At 45.8% G+C, this 20,429-nt stretch overlaps 1 protein-coding gene across 1 annotated transcript in view; it reads left to right on the forward strand.

Moving 5' to 3' along the window:
• The window catches only part of LOC128696013 (serine-rich adhesin for platelets), a 78,937-nt gene extending 65,901 nt beyond the window's left edge, over nt 1–13,036 (forward strand). Inside the window, exons 14-18 of the mRNA XM_070095045.1 lie at nt 700–955; nt 1,940–2,074; nt 2,276–2,701; nt 3,376–9,889; nt 11,102–13,036. Of these exons, the coding sequence (XP_069951146.1) occupies nt 700–955; nt 1,940–2,074; nt 2,276–2,701; nt 3,376–9,889; nt 11,102–12,229 (8,459 nt within the window). The 3' untranslated portion in view covers nt 12,230–13,036. The remainder of the gene's footprint in view (nt 1–699; nt 956–1,939; nt 2,075–2,275; nt 2,702–3,375; nt 9,890–11,101) is intronic.
• Nucleotides 13,037–20,429: the final 7,393 nt, after the last annotated feature.

A 20,429-nucleotide genomic window follows, 5' to 3' on the forward strand; every position in this document is an offset into this window, starting at 1 on the left:
TTCCATTCCTCAGGTGTTGTATGACCCCTACGAGCTTAGAACTTCCTCTAATTAAATTAAAAATCCCAATGAGGACTTTCGATCCTTTTCCCAAATATGTGAAACACAAAACTAATACCCAGGTATCTGTTTACCATTATTTGAACAAGAGAAGCAAATGTAAGAAGTTGCTTTTGTGACTTTCATTAAGATTCACCAATTAGGAAGCATTCCCTGACCCTCGCTTACGTCTCTCATGTGTTTAGTGGCTGTGTAGGTCCCAGCCCTTCAGGAAGATGGCAATTCACTCATAGTAGTGATCTTCAATTTTATTTACTCCCTGAGGGAGATACCATTCACTGAACTTCCTACTCTGGCTATGAGGTGCCACATTTTCTGACTCAGAGTCCAAGATGCACTCATGGTAGTAATCCACCCACAGCTCATTAACACGTACTAGCAACCCAAGACACCTTGACGTACACTAAGATTGATGAAAAGGCTTAAAGCAACATAGTTTTTATAACGATGTTTCTCTTGATGGGAACTTTTTCATGGCTTGATACAGATCTTTTTGAGCGAAACTGTTTTATGTATGTTTATGTACTTGTCTGTTAGCTGCCTCGTCCACCTCCTTGCATATAAAATATTTTCCAGTAACTCCTCCAACTGCGTCAAAAAGAGCTAAAGTTAACTCTACAACGTTTTCTCCCCGATCAGAACTGGTATTCAGCAAGGTGATTGACGGCTGCGACCACCCGAGCAGGGCGAAGTGCACCACAGGGAAGAATCGTGGGGGTGCTGCAGCCACTACTCCTGGACCCTCAACCCCCATCCCCACTACAACTGAGATACCCACAGATTACTCCTACTATGATGAGTATTACTACGACGACAATGATTACTATTATGATGAAGAACCCGCCTCAGCTGACCCCAAGCCTGTAGAGGAGGTCTCCAACACCGTCAGTAGGCAGTAAGTAGCTGATCTGTGGAGGAGAGTAATGGGCAAGAAAGTTAATAACACTTTCAAAAATTGCCCAAATAAATCCACTACATGTTGGCAGTAACGGGCTATGTTTAGGCAGTGTTTCTTTGAATTTCCCTGAAGAATCCTGCGCATCCTGGTCTTAAGTCGTTGCGACTCCTAGCATCCCTGCAAGGAAATCTAAAGCACATCCGGAACATATTTATCTCTGTTTTCCCACACAACTAATTAACTGGGGATGTATACCAGTCAGGTGCATCGTAGCTCACTCTGCAAACTGTTTACTCTGCTTACATCTCTATTTTAGTCATCATTAAGCCTAAACGTGTCACACTTTCTTTTTCTAGATATTCCTTGATACAGGTCACCAGAGTTTATAGGTTTAATTCATATTAAGCGCTAAACCCATGTGGGTCATTCAGCGCAACACGTGGTGGAGGCTTGATCCTCCGTCTGCCGAAAGCGAGATAGACTCGCTTTCTGTTCGTATTCAGAGTTTATAACATTTATGATTTATACACGTTCAGTCACCTTTGACACTAAAACAAAATATTTATAAGTATAGACACCATTTGATAAACGTATATCCACAGTATATGTATTACAGTGGACAGAAGATGGCAGAGCAACACCTGATAAACTGAGTCTGGTGTTAAACTTAACAAATTTCCAGCCGTCAAGAATACTGCTTTATGATTTTTCCATGTATATGTATATTTTGATTATTATTTATGTATATGTGTGCATTTGTGATCTGTTATTACTTTCATTTGTATATCTGTCCGTTGATTAATCTTCGCCAGGTAGGCTACGTATTAACACAAGTGGAAGAGATAAATTAGGTTGTCTAGTGATATATTTGGGGGAAAAAACTTGGAGTCTTGCTGAAGGGAAAAGACGATAGTAAAATTCACATCAGGGACAAGATCAGCGTTAGGACACTTTTTAATTCTGTTTATCCCTCCTAAAAAGGCTTCAAAACTCTGGTGGCGCTCAGTTTACAAGGGACTCGAGTAGTACGAGTGAAGCCAGTCGAGATATTACCTCTTCTTCGACCCCTCTAGGAGGGCGCACTAAGCCACAGTATGCCAGCATCTCCCGCGACAGGTACGTTAATTATAACCATCTTTGTTACAGATTTTCATCCTTAAATTTTCGTTTGTTTGCCTCTTTTCATCATTTTTTTAAGCTTCATGTGAGCATCTTTAGCTCATGTTCTCTTGCTTTCAGATTTTGGTAAAGTAATCGTTTTTAAGGCAAATATTTTTGCCAGACAATGCTCACGAAGCAAACTTTAACACCCTATAGGAGTGCGGCTCGACAACCTGCTGTGGAGGATGCCCCAAGTCAACGTGACCCCGCTGTTACGGATGCCCCAAGGCGACGAGACCCTATTGGTGCTGCAGTGCGAGGCCGTCCACAATACAGTGCCATTGAACGCCAGCGCCCAGCCCGTCCTGCCGCACAGTCCATTCCTGATGAGGAGAGTGAGGCCCGTGAGGCTGAGCCCACGACCGCGGGGCGCCAGTATGTAACCATCGACAGACGCCGTCGACCCACCGTCAACGACGCCACATCTGGTCCTGAAACTGTTTCCTCAACTGAGCCAATCCTCCAGTACGTGACTATTAACCGCCGTCGTGGTAGCACTATACCTGCAACTGAAACTCCCACCCTACCCTCTCCGTCAGGCTCAGAGCCAACCATTATTACAGCTGTACACACAACACCAAGGTACAACATGTTCCATGATTATATACATGGCTTAGACTTCAGTGCTTACTGATTGGGCTGGCTTAAGCACGGCTTATATTTGTCTTTAAGCTCATTTGTTATTTAACAATATAAACAAGGCTGAGCGAGATGTGGACGATATAAAGCTGAGACGAGGATTGGTGATGGTATGTTATCTTAACCGAATGACGTAAATTACCTTGCAGTGTCAGCTTGAAATTATTTGCGTTTACATTTCACGTTCTTTAGTTATTCTGTTACTTCATTCTTACCTATTTTAACACTTTTACATAATTCTGATTAATTTTTATCTTTTTTTATCTTATTCCTGCAGCTAGCTCTTTACCAAACTTTCTTGGCTTACCTCAACTATTAAGTGTTCTCTTTTAATTCACGTAAAGCATTTTATATATATTTGAGCAAACTGCTAATGCTTGTGTGTTATTAATATATTAAGAGACTGGCAAATATTTCTAGAATTAATAAACTTTTTCCATACGCAATGCTCGATATATTTTTCAGTTGCAACGTACGGCTTTTAAGGATAAAAGGCATATATCTCATTGCTTGGCCCAAAGTTCTGAAATTCACATAGCTTTACCTCATGTTGTAGAAGTTAATTTACAGCAAGCATGCTGACATGAACATTAATATACTTCCCAACTTACTTCTAGGTACGTGACGATAGAACGAGCACGCTTCACTACAGAGGCGGAGGAAGAGATCCCGACAACGTTAGAGGAAACGACAGTCACCAGCGTGCCTGTAAGTGGGTCCTCAGTCAGGTACCGGCCACTTGTGGTGCGGCCAACAAGCGAAGTAATTGTCAAGGAAGACATTCAGGATAATCTCTTGCATGAAGGTTTGCCTGATACCCCGGCTATAATGACCCCCGCTCAGACGGGGTCTTCTCTTCCAAGCATTGGGGCTAAGCGGCCTGGGCGACCAGCTAAAGGGGAAGTAGTGGCGGTTTTGACCGACAAACCAGACTTAACTGTACTAACTCATACTGACCCCGTATCGCAGCTACAACTTGACCCTAAAGCCGAGGTCGTCTCAAAAGTGGACCTTGTTCAGAAACCCGGCCCTATTCTCGATGTTAGTATTGTTCCAGAGGTCACCCAAAGGTCTTGGGTGGATTTCTCCGGATATCTGGCCTATGACGACAATTTTGATCTCCCTGAGAATAATATTGGACGTGCTCGAGTTGTTCACGGGCATAAACTTATACCCACCAAGGTTGCTCCCGAGAGACATCTTGCTCCTGTCAAAGTTCTTCCAGAGAAAGAATTAATACCTACCACAGATGTCCCAGAAATCAGTTCAGTCCCCATAAAAGATGTCCCTGAAATACGCCCAGTACCAGTGGCAAGCCTTCCTAACAAGGGGCAAGTCACCCTGACCCTTGATCGGAAGATCACTCGTCACCCGGAGATCCACCCAGACTTTGAGGGTGAGCGTAAAACTGCTCTGGAAGGTGATAATCTCGAGCTAGGTCGTAAGCCTCTGACTGGCCTCGGGTCCAAGGCTATCATCTTGGCCGATTCTGTTACTGAAACTCAAAAACAAGAGTCACAAATCAACTTACTGACACATCCTGACCCTGAGAAACACGAAGAACATGTCTTGCAAGATGACCAGGTGACACCAGTCTTGCAAGATGACCAGGTGACACCAGTCTTGCAAGATGACCAGGTGACACCAGTCTTGCAAGATGACCAGGTGACACCAGTCTTGCAAGATGACCAGGAGACACCAGTCTTGCAAGATGATCAGGAGACACCAGTCTTGCAAGATGACCAGGTGACACCAGTCTTGCAAGATGACCAGGTGACACCAGTCTTGCAAGACGACCAGGAGACACCAGTCTTGCAAGATGACCAGGTGACACCAGTCTTGCAAGAAGACCAGGTGACACCAGTCTTGCAACATGACCAAGTGACACCAGTCTTGCAAGAAGACCAGGTGACGCCAGTCTTGCAAGATAACCAGGTGACACCAGTCTTGCAAGATGACCAGGTGACACATAGGAGCGTGTTAATAATCGACCGTGTTTCCCAGTATGACCAGGTGACATCTAACGTAGACGTGTCACAGACTGATTTTGTGACAAAGGATGACGATATGACACCTAGAGTTCGTGTGTCACAAGATGACAGTGTGTCACAATCTGACATTGAGTCACAAGCTGACAATGTGTCACAAGCTGACAGTGTATCACAAGCTGACAGTGTTTCACAAGCTAGTGTTTCACAAACTGATAGTGTGTCACGCATTGGCCATGTGTCACAAGCTGACAGTGTGTCACCCCCTGACAGTGTAACACAAGCTGAAGGTGTATCACACTATAGTGGTGTGTCACAAGCTGACAGTGTGCCACAAGCTGAGAGTAATTCACAAGCTGACAATGTATCACAAACTGACAGTGTGACACAAACTGACAGTGTGATACAAGCTGACAGTGTGTCACAAGCTGGTCGTGTTTCACACACTGGTCGTGCGTCACAAGCTGGTCGTGTTTCACACACTGGTCGTGCGTCACAAGCTGGTCGGGCATCACAAACTGGTCGTGTGTCACAAGCTGGTCGTGTGTCACAAGCTGGTCGTGTGTCACAAGCTGGTCGTGTGTCACAAGCTGGTCGTGTGTCACAAACTGGTCGTGTGTCACAAGCTGGTCGTGTGTCACAAACTGGTCGTGTGTCACAAGGTGGTCGTGTGTCACAAGGTGAACGTGTGTCACATGCTGGACGTACGTCACATGCTGGACGTGTGTCACAAGCTAGCCGTGTGTCACAAGCTGATAGTGTAAAAAAAACTCACATTGTGTTAAAAGCCGATCATGTGACACAAGCTGACAGTGTGTCACAAGCTGACAGTGTGACACAAGCTGACAGTGTGACACAAGCTGACAGTGTGTCACAAGCTGACAGTGTGACACAAGCTGACAGTGTGACACAAGCTGACAGTGTGTCACAAGCTGACAGTGTGACACAAGCTGACAGTGTGACACAAGCTGAAAGTGTGTCACAAGCTGACAGTGTGACACAAGCTGACAGTATGACACAGGCTGACAGTATGTCAGAAGTTGACTTTGTGACACAACCTGACAGTGTGTCAGAAGCTGATCATGTGACGCACAGCGTGTCACAATCTGACAGTGTATCACTTGCTGACACTGTGCCACAACCTGAAAGTATGTCACAAGCTGACAGCGTGACACAAACTGACAGTGTGTCAGAAGCTGACCACGTGACACAGGCTGACAGCGTGTCACAAACTGACAGTGTGTCAGACGTTGACTATGTGACACAAGTTGACAGTGTATCATTATTGGACACTGTGTCACAACCTGAAAATGTGTCACAGGCTGGCAGCGTGACACAAGCTGACAGTGTGTCAGAAGCTGACCACGTGACAGAAGATGATAGTGTATCACTAGCTGACAGTGTATTACTAGCTGACACAGTGTCACAAGCTGACACTGTGTCACAAGCTGAAAGTGTGTCAGAAGTTGACCATGTGACACAAGCTGACAGTGTGTCTCAAGCTAACAGCGTGTTACAAGCTGACAGAGTATCACAAGCTGACCATGTAACACAAGCTGACAGTGTAATAAAAGCTGACCATGTAACACAAGTCGAGAGTGCGTCAAAAACCGAAGGTGTGTCACAAGCTGACAGTGTGGCACAAGCTGACGGTGTATCACAAGCTGACAATGTGGCACAAGCTGACGGTGCATCACAAGCTGACAATGTGGCACAAGCTGACGGTGTATCACAAGCTGACATTGTATCTGAAGCTGACGATGTATCACTAGTGGAGAGTGTGTCAGACGCTGACGACAGTGTATCACAAGCCGACAGAGCAGCACAAGCTGACAGTGTGTCACACGATGACCACGTTACAACATTCGTTCTTGTGACACCAGCTGATCGAATGTTGCTTTCAGATCATCTTCCACGAAGCGAACACTTGGCACCTGTTGTGCCTGTGTCACACACACTTGATGTGTCACAAAGTGGTGTGACACATAGTGAAGGCAGAAAACAAGATAATCACGTAAAAACTATAGTGCTATTGCCACATATTGACCATGTGTCACTGGCTGACCATGTGTCACTGGCTGACCATGTGTCACAGACTGACCGCACGACACCAAGTGTGCGTGTTTCACAGGCTGACCGTATAACACCTAGTGTACAAGTGTCACAGGATGACCATAAGACACCTAATGTAAGTGTTTTACAGGCTGACCGTGTCACATCTAGCGGACATGTGTCACAGGCTGACCGTGTGGCACCTAGTGTGCGTGTGTCACAAGCTGACCGTGTAACACCTAGTGTGCGTGTGTCACAAGCTGACCGTGTGGCACCTAGTGTGCGTGTGTCACAAGCTGACCGTGTAGCATCTAGTGTGCGTGTGTCACAAACTGATCGTGTGGCACCTAGTGTGCGTGTGTCACAAGCTGACCGTGTGGCACCTAGTGCGCGTGTGTCACAAGCTGACCGTGTGGCACCTAGTGTGCGTGTGTCACAAGCTGACCGTGTGCGTGTGTCACAAGCTGACCGTGTGGCACCTAGTGTGCGTGTGTCACAAGCTGACCGTGTGGCACCTAGTGTGCGTGTGTCACAAGCTGACCGTGTGGCACCTAGTGTGCGTGTGTCACAAGCTGACCGTGTGGCACCTAGTGTGCGTGTGTCACAAGCTGACCGTGTGGCACCTAGTGTGCGCGTGTCACAAGATGACCGTGTAGCACCTAGTGTGCGTGTGTCACAAGATGACCATGTGACACCTAGTGTTCATGTGCCACAGGCTGACCGTGTCACACCCAGTGTGCTTATCTCACAAACTGACTATGTGGCATCTAGAGGGAATGTGTCACAATATGATCATATAATGCCTAGTGTAAGCTTATCACTGGACCATCTTTCGACACCTAGTGTGCGTCTGGCACATGATAACCTTACAGCACCAAGTGCGAGAGCTTCACAAGATGACCCTGTGACACCTATTATGAGTGTTTCACAAGATGACCTTATGACACGAGATAACCATTCGACACGTATTGTGAATGTGTCAGAAGACGACTTTGTTATACCTAACGTGAATGTGACAGAAGATGAACTTCTGACACCTAGTGGGCAGCTGGCACAAGCTGACCTTGTGGAGCCTAATGTGAGTGTGTTACAAGATAACTATGTGACACCTAATGTGCATGTGTCACAGGATAATCATATGACACAAGATGACCAAGTGACATCCAATGTGCATGTGTCACAAGATGGTGACCATGTGACACATGACATGCATGTGTCACGAAGTGACCGTGTGACACCTAGTGTGAGTGTGTCACAGAATGACCGTGCAACACCTATTGTGCGTAAATCACAGGCTGACATTGTCACATCTACTGTGAATGTATTACAGACTGGCCGTGTGTCCCCTAGTGTGCGTGTGTCACAGACTGACCTTGCGAAATCAAGTGTACGTTTGACACAAGCTGAGCGTGTCACACCTAGTGCAAGTGTATCAGATGACCGCATTACACCTAGTGTGAATGTGTCACAGGATGGCCATTCAACACTTAGTGTAAGTGTGTCAAACGATGATGCAGCATTAAATGACCTTACAACGCAAGATGACCATGTGACACAAGATAATCGTGTGACACCTAATAGGCGTGTGTCACAAGGTGATCATGCAGCACCAATTGACCTTACAACACAAGATGACCATGTGACACACGATAACCATGTGATACCAAGTATCAGTGTGTCACAAGATGATCATGCGGCACATGGTGCTCGTGTGTCACAAGATGACCCTGCAACACCTAGTGTCCGTGTGTCACAAGATGATCATGCAACACCTAGTGTCCGTGTGTCACAAGATGACCACGCAACACCTAGTGTCCGTGTGTCACAAGGTGACCACGCAACACCTAGTGTCCATATATCACAAGATGATTATGCAACACTAAATGACCTTACCACACAAGATGACCATGTGACACACGATAACCATGTGATACCTAGTGTCCGTGTATCACAAGATGACCATTTGGCACATAGTGTACGTGTGACACAAGATGACCATGTGGCACATAGTGTACGTGTGACACAAGATGACCATGTGTCACACAATACACCTCTCTTACTGACTGACCATATAACAAATATTGCTAATGTGCCAGAAGGTGCCAGTGCTGATACAGCTCCTTCCCCCGACACACCCGTAGCCTTCCCCTCACTCTTCCCTGGGTCCCCCACCGTAGACTTCACAGGCAGGCGGAGGTCGGGTGTGGCGGGACAAACCCACCTTGTTAGTGGGGTCCAACCTCAGCTAGTCCTCTCGACCCCTACCCCGCTCTCTGCCACCCCCACCACTCATCCCACTCTTCATCTAACGGTGCATGGTGCTGGAAACCTTCTTCACCCTCAGGGAGATCTTTTGCATGACCCACCTACTCCCTTCGTCGCCCCCACGGAGAAGGATGATCCCCCTGTAGTGCATGACTCACAGCATGGCGGGGTACCTGGAGATCGTGGAGTACTGCACGAGGCGTCGGTCGTGGTAGCTGTGCATGGCACGGCGTCGCACAACTTGGAGAACCTTATAGCCGGACGCAGCCAGCATGATGTTCTCTCTTCCCAGAGCACATCCGGTGCTGCAGCTCACACAGAAGATTACTATTACTACGACGATGGTACCCTCTCCACTGATGTAGGGTCTTCCCTTGACCTCCCAAGCTCTTCTCCGTCGACACCATTACCACAAACATCAGTCACCACTACAACAACAACAACTACTACTACTACAATTACCACAACACCTCCACCTACCACTACTACCACTACAACTTCTACCACAACTGAGCCTACAACTAACACCAGTGGACCAACACGAACCCGCACCCGCGTGAGAGGTCGTCCCGTAGGGTCGTCACTAGTCTCACGCCCCGGGTCGTCTGCAGGCGGTGGGCATCGAAAACCCTCCATAAAATCCCGCCCTCCCTCCTCACCTGGACAAGCTCCGCCTCTGAAGGTGAAGGGAAAGAAGGAGCAGGAGGAGTCGGTCTCCACCGTCTTCAGTCGGCCCGATGCCCCCACCCAAGGCGGATCCCCCAAGCCCCCTCGGAGAAGAGTTGTGGTGAGGAAGAGAGTCGGAAACAGCGGCAAATCTGGTCAAGTAATTATTCTCCTTCTCCTTTGGTGGTGGGTGTAGTGTGAGTGTACGTAGTGTAGTGCCAGACTATGGACTGTACATACCTTCCTTCCCCTGTCCAATTAATACCTTATCATACCATTGTATAAATACTGTGTATATTGCTTTACATACTCTACATTTCCTGAGTACGCACCGTAAGTCAAGGCAGTGATTTAGAATGTATATCTAGTACTGACTTCTGTGCTTCAGTCAGTAGTGTAGAGGAGCACTTAACATGTTAATTAACCTGGTCACTGGGCACGTTGAATGACTTCATTCCATGATAAAGTATTGTTCATGAATTCATTGCATGGTGTTATAAAGAACTTAATATCTTGGCCCTGACGCCTGATCGACGCACATAGACTGGGAACCACCCAAAACATGACCTGAAAATAATGACTGCTCGACTTGGACAGACTTCGTCTCTGTTTCAGAACTTGATGTTGGAGGATTACACTCAGAAGTCAACAGGACAGACTTTAGCCCCAAGTTTGCTTCTGTGTACACTGATCGTTCTCCAGCTTGTTTGGTATAAATGACAATCTCTTCCAGATAGAAAATGACGCAGTGTGGGTAAGAGAAAGCTTCAGTATTGTTCAGCCTTCATTTTATTTTTCTCGTCCCAATCCACTTAAACTACAACACTACCACTACCAATCACCATCACCATACTCCCTGGGGTCCCTTGAGAATCCTTCCTGGTGACCTTGGACTTGCAGCTGACTGTTCTCTGCACCTTTGGAACTTTTCCATCCCCGTGAAAGGAAATAAAACTACGTTCTGACCTCGACTCCGATATTCTCTGACTCTACCTGTGGCAGCTCCCTTGGTGACCTGACTGTCTGGAATGTGTGTATTCGTCTAGTGTCACTAATGTATGAATTGTAATTTTTGTATCAATAGAGAGGATAGCTTAACTATTTATAGCCTTTGCAGTTTCATTTTTTTCTTCACAGATGAGACCTCTGAATATTCGGATTTTTTTGCTGAATGACCCAAATGGGTTTAGCACTTAACATGAATTAAACAAACAATTCGTATATTTATTTTTAAGTAAATTTCAGTTCCAGAAATTTAATAACTAAATAATTGTAATTTTAAAGGGCTATGTTTAGTTTTGTGTGTGTGGTATTGTTCTACAAGAGACAGGGTGGTGCAAAACACTAATGCTTGTTTCGTCTCAAACCCCAGGACCAGACCAGCAGACCAGCAAGGAGGAGGCCACATTTACAGACTACTTCCCGAAACACTCCTCCCAGAGCTTTCAACCGACCCCGCCCCAGCCCTCGGCCCGTCCAGCTGAGTGAGACCAGCGACCAGCCTGAAGCACGTCATCGCCCTACCCGCCCGTTAACCGGGATCAGCCCACGTCCAACCCTCTCACTTGCTGACAGACAAAAGCAAAGACCATCTTTTTCATCAGATGACACCATAAAGTTGATTAGCCCGGAGGGTCAGATTAGTTCAGAAGCCTTGGTTCCTTTCTCCCAGCCAGATGAAACTAGCCTACATCCATTCGTACTGGAGAAAGATCCACGCCCACTCCTCCCTCTGATCAGTTCCCCCGCCCCTGTGACGAGCCCCACGATCGAGGAAGGTGTCACTATTATAGACGATGTTTTTCTTGAGACTACACTAGTCCCTGAGTCCTCATTAAGACCCACCTTCTCTGCCCTCTTCGGTGCTGAGCTCACCTCACCCGCACCTACCACACCAGTTCTTACCACGCCAGCTCCCACTACACCCACATCCAAATTTACTCCAAGTATACGACCACGCTTAAGACCTACCCCACTCTCCAGTTCTTCTCCACGCTCCAGTCCATCCCCACGCCCCAGCCCTTCCCCACGCCCCAGCCCATCCCCACGCCCCAGCCCATCCCCGCGCCCCAGTCCTACCCCAAGCACAACAACCACACCGCCACCACCACGAAGCCCACGCCCATTCCGCACAACCCCGGAAAGAGTACCCTTGGCTCCTGTAACTTCTCCCGGTCCAGCCCACTCTGCCATCCTCGACGGCCACGACTATTACGACTACTACTATGACGACCTTGGTGGCGCTCTCACCGGCACCCTGGGGCAGCTGGCGACGACGCTGACAGAGAAAGCGGTGCTGATGGCTGATGGCTCTGTCCAGTGCTATGACACTGGATACTTTGCCCACCCGGATTCGTGCAAGAAGTTTATCTCATGTTCCAAGACAGTGCGAGGGCTGGTGCGAGGCTGGGTGTACACCTGTCCCCAGCACCTCGTCTTCGATCCCGTAGGTGGAATGTGTAATTGGGCAGAGGCTGTCGACTGCGAGGGACGAAAGTAGTAAAATTAGTAAGCAACGGTGACAAGAAGCTCAAGTTGAGGAACAGTGGCACAAAGTTGGCAAGTTGGGAAACAACGGAGTTTAGCTTTCAGATCGCGCATATATTAGCCAGAAATAAAGCGTCTTGCTGAATGGAACAAGTTGGCCATGTTCGAGATGTAAGGAAGCGAGAAAATAACCTACATGGGAAAGGGATCCATTTTTTTTATTAGGAGACGTCCCTTCTTTTTCAACTGTCGGAAAAAAATATTTTCTGTTTTTACTCAAAATTTTACGTGTTCCCATTTTTGGAAGACATGTTTGCTGCATATATTTTCACATATAACACTGGACTATTGTATGAGCGATCTTGGTATAATGTTGCTCACACTTCTGTTCTTCATGCCAAATCTTTCTTGATCTTTTACTCTTACAGTTCTTTCTTACGGAGGAACAAGTAAAGCGTCTGATGTCTTTTCTGTTTTAATTAGAATTTTGCTGTGTGCATGACTGTGTTCGGTCCCCAGCGTTTTAAATCGCCGAAGAAATTATGGAAGTATGTATGTGCGGTTTTTGTTCCTCGATGAATATTAAAATCTTATAATCTAAATTATTTTATTGATGGGCGTGACAGCCCGAACGTTCATGTTTATTATGTATATAGCATTTTATAATTAAAGTTGTCCATGTACAAAACGTGTTTGATATTTTAGTGAAAGATGCGTATTTAGATCCTCACTGTGTATTTCAGTAACTATTATATACGACGGTGGTCGCTATAGCTTTGATACCCACTATGTATTTTTTTATGCCCATTATATATTCTGATGCTCACTATATGTTTTGATACATACTGTCTTTAATACTTGCTATGTGTTTTAATGCCTGCTGTTTGATGTCCACTTTGTGTTTAGTTGTCTCTTATGTTAGTAAGTCAGTACTCTTTCATATCCACTTAAATGGATAACTATCATTATTGTAAAGGTAACATGAAGCAAATGTTCTCACTTCCAAATGCCAAGAATCTCGTGTTCGCTTCCTGTTTAACCCATCAACATTCCATCTTCCTGTCAATTACTTGTCAACATTCCATCTTTCTGTCAACGGTTTGTCAACATTCCATCTTCCTGTCAATAACCTGTCAACATTCCATCTATCATCACATCAATAATCGATCATCAAGTCAGCATTCCCCGAAGCTGGAATGCGGTGCCAGTGTTATGCGTAATACAGGCACCATACCGTGGCAGCAAGAATTTACAATTATCTTCCACAACGGATATAAAAGCAGACAACGTCTAGGTCCATCAAAAAAACAAATGACGTCTCTCAAGGAAACATTGCACTTTCATATGATTACTAATACAAGTTTTGCCCTTCAGAACATCACTTATGTAGTTGAGACTAACCACATAATCTATCAATTAACCTTACCATCTAAGAAGTAAATTTTATTCAGTATTTGCAGTAAAAACTGAGTTGTATTACATGGCACTACATTATTCTATTAATTTGAAAGGGTTAAACCCGGATCATACAGCGGCTGCTGTACGACCCTAGTGGGTTTAACGACTCTTTCTTTTTTATATAATAATAATCATACATCGGCTCGGAATGGAAGATAATTCATCTTGATTTGAATCACGAAACCTCTAGCATCAGTTACCGTCACAACAACTCTCTCAAGACAATCACAAGGACGCTTATTAATCAACTCAGTTTACATGATTCCTCTCAACCTTCTACTTTCCACTGATTCAACTGGAGATTCTCGTCGTCTTTTAAAAATCAACTGTTGTACCATCGCCTCCCCTAACCCCCCTCCCCCGCGACCTGGTCTGGGTCCAGGTCGCGGGGGGCGGTAACCCCGGGAAACTATTACATATATCCTACAGATACCTACAGAGCGAGAGAGAAAAAGAAAGATAAAGAAGAAAGCAAGGAAGAGAGAAAGTCTCACATACACTGTAAATATTTCATAACGCAGCTTGTATAGTGAGATATAATGATGGAGCACCTGGGATGGTGAGATATAATGATGGAGCACCTGGGATGGTGAGATATAATGATGGAGCGCCTGGGATGGTGAGATATAATGATGGAGCACCTGGGATGGTGAGATATAATGATGAAGCACCTGGGATGGTGAGATATAATGATGGAGCACCTGGGATGGTGAGATATAATGATGGAGCACCTGGGATGGTGAGATATAATGATGGAGCACCTGGGATGGTGAGATATGATGATGGAGCGCCTGGGATGGTGAGATATAATGATGGAGTGCCTGGGATGGTGAGATATAATGAAGCGCCTGGGATGGTGAGATATAATGATGGAGCGCCTGGAATGGTGAGATATGATGGAGCACCTGGGATGGTGAGATATAATGATGGAGCGCCTGGGATGGTGAGATATAATGATGGAGCGCCTGGGATGGTGAGATATAATGATGAAACGCCTGGGATGGTGAGATATAATGATGGAGCGCCTGGGATGGTGAGATATGATGATGCGCCTGGGATGGTGAGATATAATGATGGAGCGCCTGGGATGGTGAGATATAATGATGAAGCACCTGGGATGTGATTCCCACCAAGGCAGGGTGGCCCGAAAAAGAAAAATTTTCACCATCATTCACTCCATCACTGTCTTGCCAGAAGGGTGCTTTACACTACAGTTTTTAAACTGCAACATTAACACCCCTCCTTCAGAGTGCAGGCACTGTACTTCCCATCTCCAGGACTCAAGTCCGGCCTGCCGGTTTCCCTGAATCCCTTCATAAATGTTACTTTGCTCACACTCCAACAGCACGTCAAGTATTAAAAACCATTTGTCTCCACTCACTCCTATCAAATACGCTTACGCATGCCTGTTGGAAGTCCAAGCCCCTCGCACACAAAACCTCCTTTACCCCCTCCCTCCAACCTTTCCTAGGCCGACCCCTGCCCAGCCTTCCCTCCACTACAAATTTATACACTCTCGAAGTCATTCTGTTTCGTTCCATTCTCTCTACATGTCCGAACCACCTCAACAACCCTTCCTCAGCCCTCCACGAAAAAAAAATCGTGTCATTCTGTATTAAACAGCAAAAACCTGCTCTCCAAGTAGCACCTTCAGGCAAGTGAAGGGCTCTTGATCAAAGGAATTTTGAGATGCCCTTCTATTTTTCATATCAAATCTGATTACTTCCCATTCCTCAGGATATATATACTCTTACGGATTTAGCGCTTCCCCCTCGACAATGACAATAACAGAGTAACAGTGTAGGTGGGACGAGTGAAGCCGATTACTGCGTCCCAATAGATGAAAGAAAGAAGCGGAGACTCGATCCTTGCAAACAATATTCGGTTACCTGTAGTCGCTTCCGGAGGTCACCGCCCCGCGACCCAGTTCCAGACCAGGTCTCCTGGTTGCTGGCCTGATCGATCAGGCTGTTGATACCCGCCGCTCGCAGCCCAACGTGTGCACCACGGCCCGGCAGATCGAGTTCTCTCTTTTGAAGACAATCTAAGGTCTTTTGGTAATCCTACTTATGCATCTTCTATGGATGCCTCTCTCGTGCAGATTCTAGCATCGTCTGAAATAGACACAGCAGTGCTATAGTTTATATCCCTGTTTATGTATGATATGAGAATAAGGGAGCGAAGTGGGGTGAGTAGTGTGCCTTGGGGAACAACTCTTCACTGTACCAGCCCCTCTTGCTTGTAGATTACCTACATTCGCTCATGCACACCCCTTGTCGGTTTAGCGCTTTCTTTGATCATAATAATAATCATACACACTCGCTACCACACCCGGTGTCACACCGCTATCTCATCTAGTGTCACATCACCTGTCACATCCGGTGTCACACCCGCTTCTCCGCCATCTCAAAATATACTTGCCGCATATCATCCCATAATTCTTTATACCCACAAACACTCACAACCTCATACAAACACCCACACTCACAGCCTCATACAAACACCCACAAACACTCACAACCTCATACAAACACCCACACTCACAGCCTCATACAAACACCCACAAACACTCACAACCTCATACAAACACCCACAAACACTCACAACCTCATACAAATGACCTTAAACATCCATAATCTCCTACAAACACTTGCAACCTCCTGCAATTGCCCACACTCAAAACCTCCTACAGACACTCATAAACACTCGTAACCTCTTTCAAACACCCACAAACACTCACAAATACTCACAACCTCACGTACACACAGCGCCAAACAATCACAAAGGCTGACAAAAAATCCACCATCCACCCAAGTTATTATACAACTTCATCTCCACCCAAGTTATTATACAACTTCATCTCCACCCAAGTTATTATACAACTTCATCTCCACCCAAGTTATTATACAACTTCATCTCCACCCAAGTTATTATACAACTTCATCTCCACCCAAGTTATTATACAACTTCATCTCCACCCAAGTTATTATACAACTTCATCTCCATAATTATCTCAGTGAAACTAGTTCGTGTCTGGACCACTTACGTTCGCCGGCAGCCTGCAGTGATCCCCGACAGCCTGCAGTGATCCCCGACAGCCTGCAGTGATCCCTGGCAGCCTGCAGTGATCCCTGGCAGCTTGCAGTGATCCCTGGCAACTTACAGTGATCCCTTGCAGCCTGCAGTGATCCCTGGCAGCCTGCAGTGATCTCTTGCAGACTGCAGTGATCCCTGGAAACCTTCATTGGTTTCTAGCAGACTGCAGTGATCCCTGGCAGCGCAAACAGTGATTCTTGGCATCTAAAAACTCCAACTTAGGCAGTGTCCTAAGTACAACTAGTTACCACGTCGCAGTAGCCCCAACAAAGACATGTTACCACTAGACTCAACTGGTACACACAAATTAGAAACATGCAAGCACGTTTTTTTGCGCCGCTGCAGCCTAGCCAATAGCCGCTCTGTCCTCTTAGTCATATATATTTAACCAATAAAATTCTCTTTATTTAAAAGATCAGGACGATTGAGCAAGTGTAGGATGCCAAGGTTACTCAAGCAGTTACTAACGAAGCTCGTTCACAGGATATATGCACCGAGGGGATATGTATATAATGTACACCGAGGGGATATATTTATACCAGCGTACTTGTCCTGCGTTTGCTTTAATTCCTAATTTAACTAATAGAATATTAGTCTGGTGGTGAAAAGGTTATGTGCAGCCTTAATGACATTGATGTAGAAGGCATTGAATCACATTAACCAATCAACCAGCTAGTTCAGCCGCTTCCTACCCTGACCTAACCCTTTCAAGACGGGTGCCTTGAGGACAGCAAAGGTCTCTTGATCCATGGAACATGAGCTATGCTCTTTTTCCTCACATCAAACCTAATATGTTTTACCCGATGACATTAACACTACACACCGTGTCAGCAGTAAAGTCAGGTTTATAGCTGCCCCAGACTGCTGGTCTGATCCCCAGACTGCTGGTCTGATCCCCAGACTGCTGGTCTGATCCCCAGACTGCTGGTCTGATCCCCAGACTGCTGGTCTGATCCCCAGACTGCTGGTCTGATCCCCAGACTGCTGGTCTGATCCCCAGACTGCTGGTCTGATCCCCAGACAATCATTCTCCTCTGAACTCACAATATACATAGATGATGTAATTATGGATTATAATAACTCTCAAAATATATAGATTTGTGTAAACTGAGATTTACAATACTCGCGTTGTATGTATACTGGAAAATACACTCCCTGCAGTATATATTCTCTGGAACACACACACACCTGTTTGGAACCCACACTTGGTCAAGCACGTCAAGAAATTAGAGAAAGTGCAAAGGTTTGCGACAAGGTTAGTTCCAGGGGAAAATGTCCTACGAAGAAAGGTTAAGGGAAATCTGCCTGGCGACACTGGAGGACAGGAGGGTTAGGGGAGACATAATAACGACATACAAAATACTGCGTGGAATAGGCAAGGTGGACAGAGACAGGATGTTCCAGAGAGGAGACACAGAAACAAGTGGTCACAATTGGAAGTTGAAGACCCAGATGAGTCAAAGGGATGTTAGGAAGTATTTCTTCAGTCATAGAGTAGTCAGGAAGCGGAATAGCCTAGGAAGTGAGGTAGTGGAGGCAGAAACTATGCATAGCTTTAAGATGAGGTATGATAAAGTTCATGGAGCAGGGAGAGAGAGGGCCTAGTAGCACTCAGTGAAGAGGCGGGGCCAGGAGTTGAGTCTCGACCCCTGCAGCCACAATTAGGTGAGTACAATTGAGTACACATCTTGGAGGATGCAGCACCAGTATGGAACCCACACCTGAGGAAGCCTGTTAAAAAACTGGACAAAGTGCAGATATAAAGCGACTAGTTCCAGAGTTAATGGGTATGAGCTACGACGTGTGGCTGAAAGAATCGAATCTAGCTTACAGGATACAGGGACCAGGTGAGACATGATATCAGCACACAAAATACTCAGAGGAATTGACAGGACAGACAGGAAAAGGCTGTTGGAAAGACGGGAAACAGGTACTCAGGGGCGCAACACGAAACACAGATATGAGTCACAGGGATGTCAGGAAGTATTTCTTCGGTTTCAGGGTGGTCTGGTGGGAAAGTGGAATGACCTTGTCAAAGAAGTGGTGGAAGCAGACTCTATATATAGTTTTAAGAATAGGTACGATAGGGCCCACGAGGCTAGGAGAAAGTGGATCTTATAAGAGGCAAGTTGAGAGGAGGGTCAGGAGCTAAGATTCAACCTCTGTAACCACATATAAGTGAGTATACTTCAGTGAGTATACACACATGAGTAATACACACCCTTCGATATATCCACCGAGAGATGCACACCTCTCGGTGTATGCAAACTAGGAGATATACACCTCTCGGTTGATGTATACTAGGAGATATACACCTCTCGGTTTATGTATACTAGGAGATATAGACCTCTCGGTTGACGTATACTAGGAGATATACACCTCTCGGTTGATGTATACTAGGAGATATACACCTCTCGGTTTATGTATACTAGGAGATATACACCTCTCGGTTTATGTATACTAGGAGATATAGACCTCTCGGTTGACGTATACTAGATATACACCTCTCGGTTGATGTATACTAGGAGATATACACCTCTCGGTTTATGTATACTAGGAGATATGCACCTCTCGGTTTATGTATACTAGGAGATATACACCTCTCGGTTTATGTAAACTAGGAGATATACACCTCTCGGTTTATGTATACTAGGAGATATGCACTTCTCGGTGTATATACAACGGGAGATGCATAGTAACGGTGTATATAAACTGGAAAATACAAACCTCTTCGTACACATTGTGAAAAATTCTCGTCATCTGGTGTTCTTCCTTTAAACCTCAACGTCAACATAAAACAAAACAAAAGTAATCTATCAGTAGGTAAAAAAAAAATGTAGAGCAGCATAATAAAAACCTGTGTTAAACCACCATTAATGGGAATGTGTGAAAACAGGTGAGAGTTACAGTGAGGTGACTCAGGTGAGTTACAGTGAGGTGACTCAGGTGAGTTACAGTGAGGTGACTCAGGTGAGTTACAGTGAGGTGACTCAGGTGAGTTACAGTGAGGTGACTCAGGTGAGTTACAGTGAGGTGACTCAGGTGAGTTACAGTGAGGTGACTCAGGTGAGTTACAGGTGACTCAGAGTTACAGTGAGGTGACTCAGGTGAGTTACAGTGAGGTGACTCAGGTGAGTTACAGTGAGGTGACTCAGGTGAGTTACTCAGTGAGGTGACTCAGGTGAGTTACAGTGAGGTGACTCAGGTGAGTTACAGTGAGGTGACTCAGGTGAGTTACAGTGAGGTGACTCAGGTGAGTTACAGTGAGGTGACTCAGGTGAGTTACAGTGAGGTGACTCAGGTGAGTTACAGTGAGGTGACTCAGGTGAGTTACAGTGAGGTGACTCAGGTGAGTTACAGTGAGGTGACTCAGGTGAGTTACAGTGAGGTGACTCAGGTGAGTTACAGTGAGGTGACTCAGGTGAGTTACAGTGAGGTGACTCAGGTGAGTTACAGTGAGGTGACTCAGGTGAGTTTATTGGTAACTCATCAAACCAAAGTTACTCACTCAGTGCTGTGTGTACTCACCTATATTTAGCTGCAGGGGTCGATTCACAGCTCCTGACTCCGCCTCTTCACTAGCCGCCACTAGGTCCACTCTCTCCCTGATCCATGACCTTTATCATACCTCTTCTTGAAGCTATGTATGGTACCTGCCA

The sequence above is a fragment of the Cherax quadricarinatus genome, chromosome 48 (assembly GCF_038502225.1).
Source record: "Cherax quadricarinatus isolate ZL_2023a chromosome 48, ASM3850222v1, whole genome shotgun sequence".
In the NCBI taxonomy this organism is placed as follows: Eukaryota; Metazoa; Arthropoda; class Malacostraca; order Decapoda; family Parastacidae; genus Cherax; species Cherax quadricarinatus.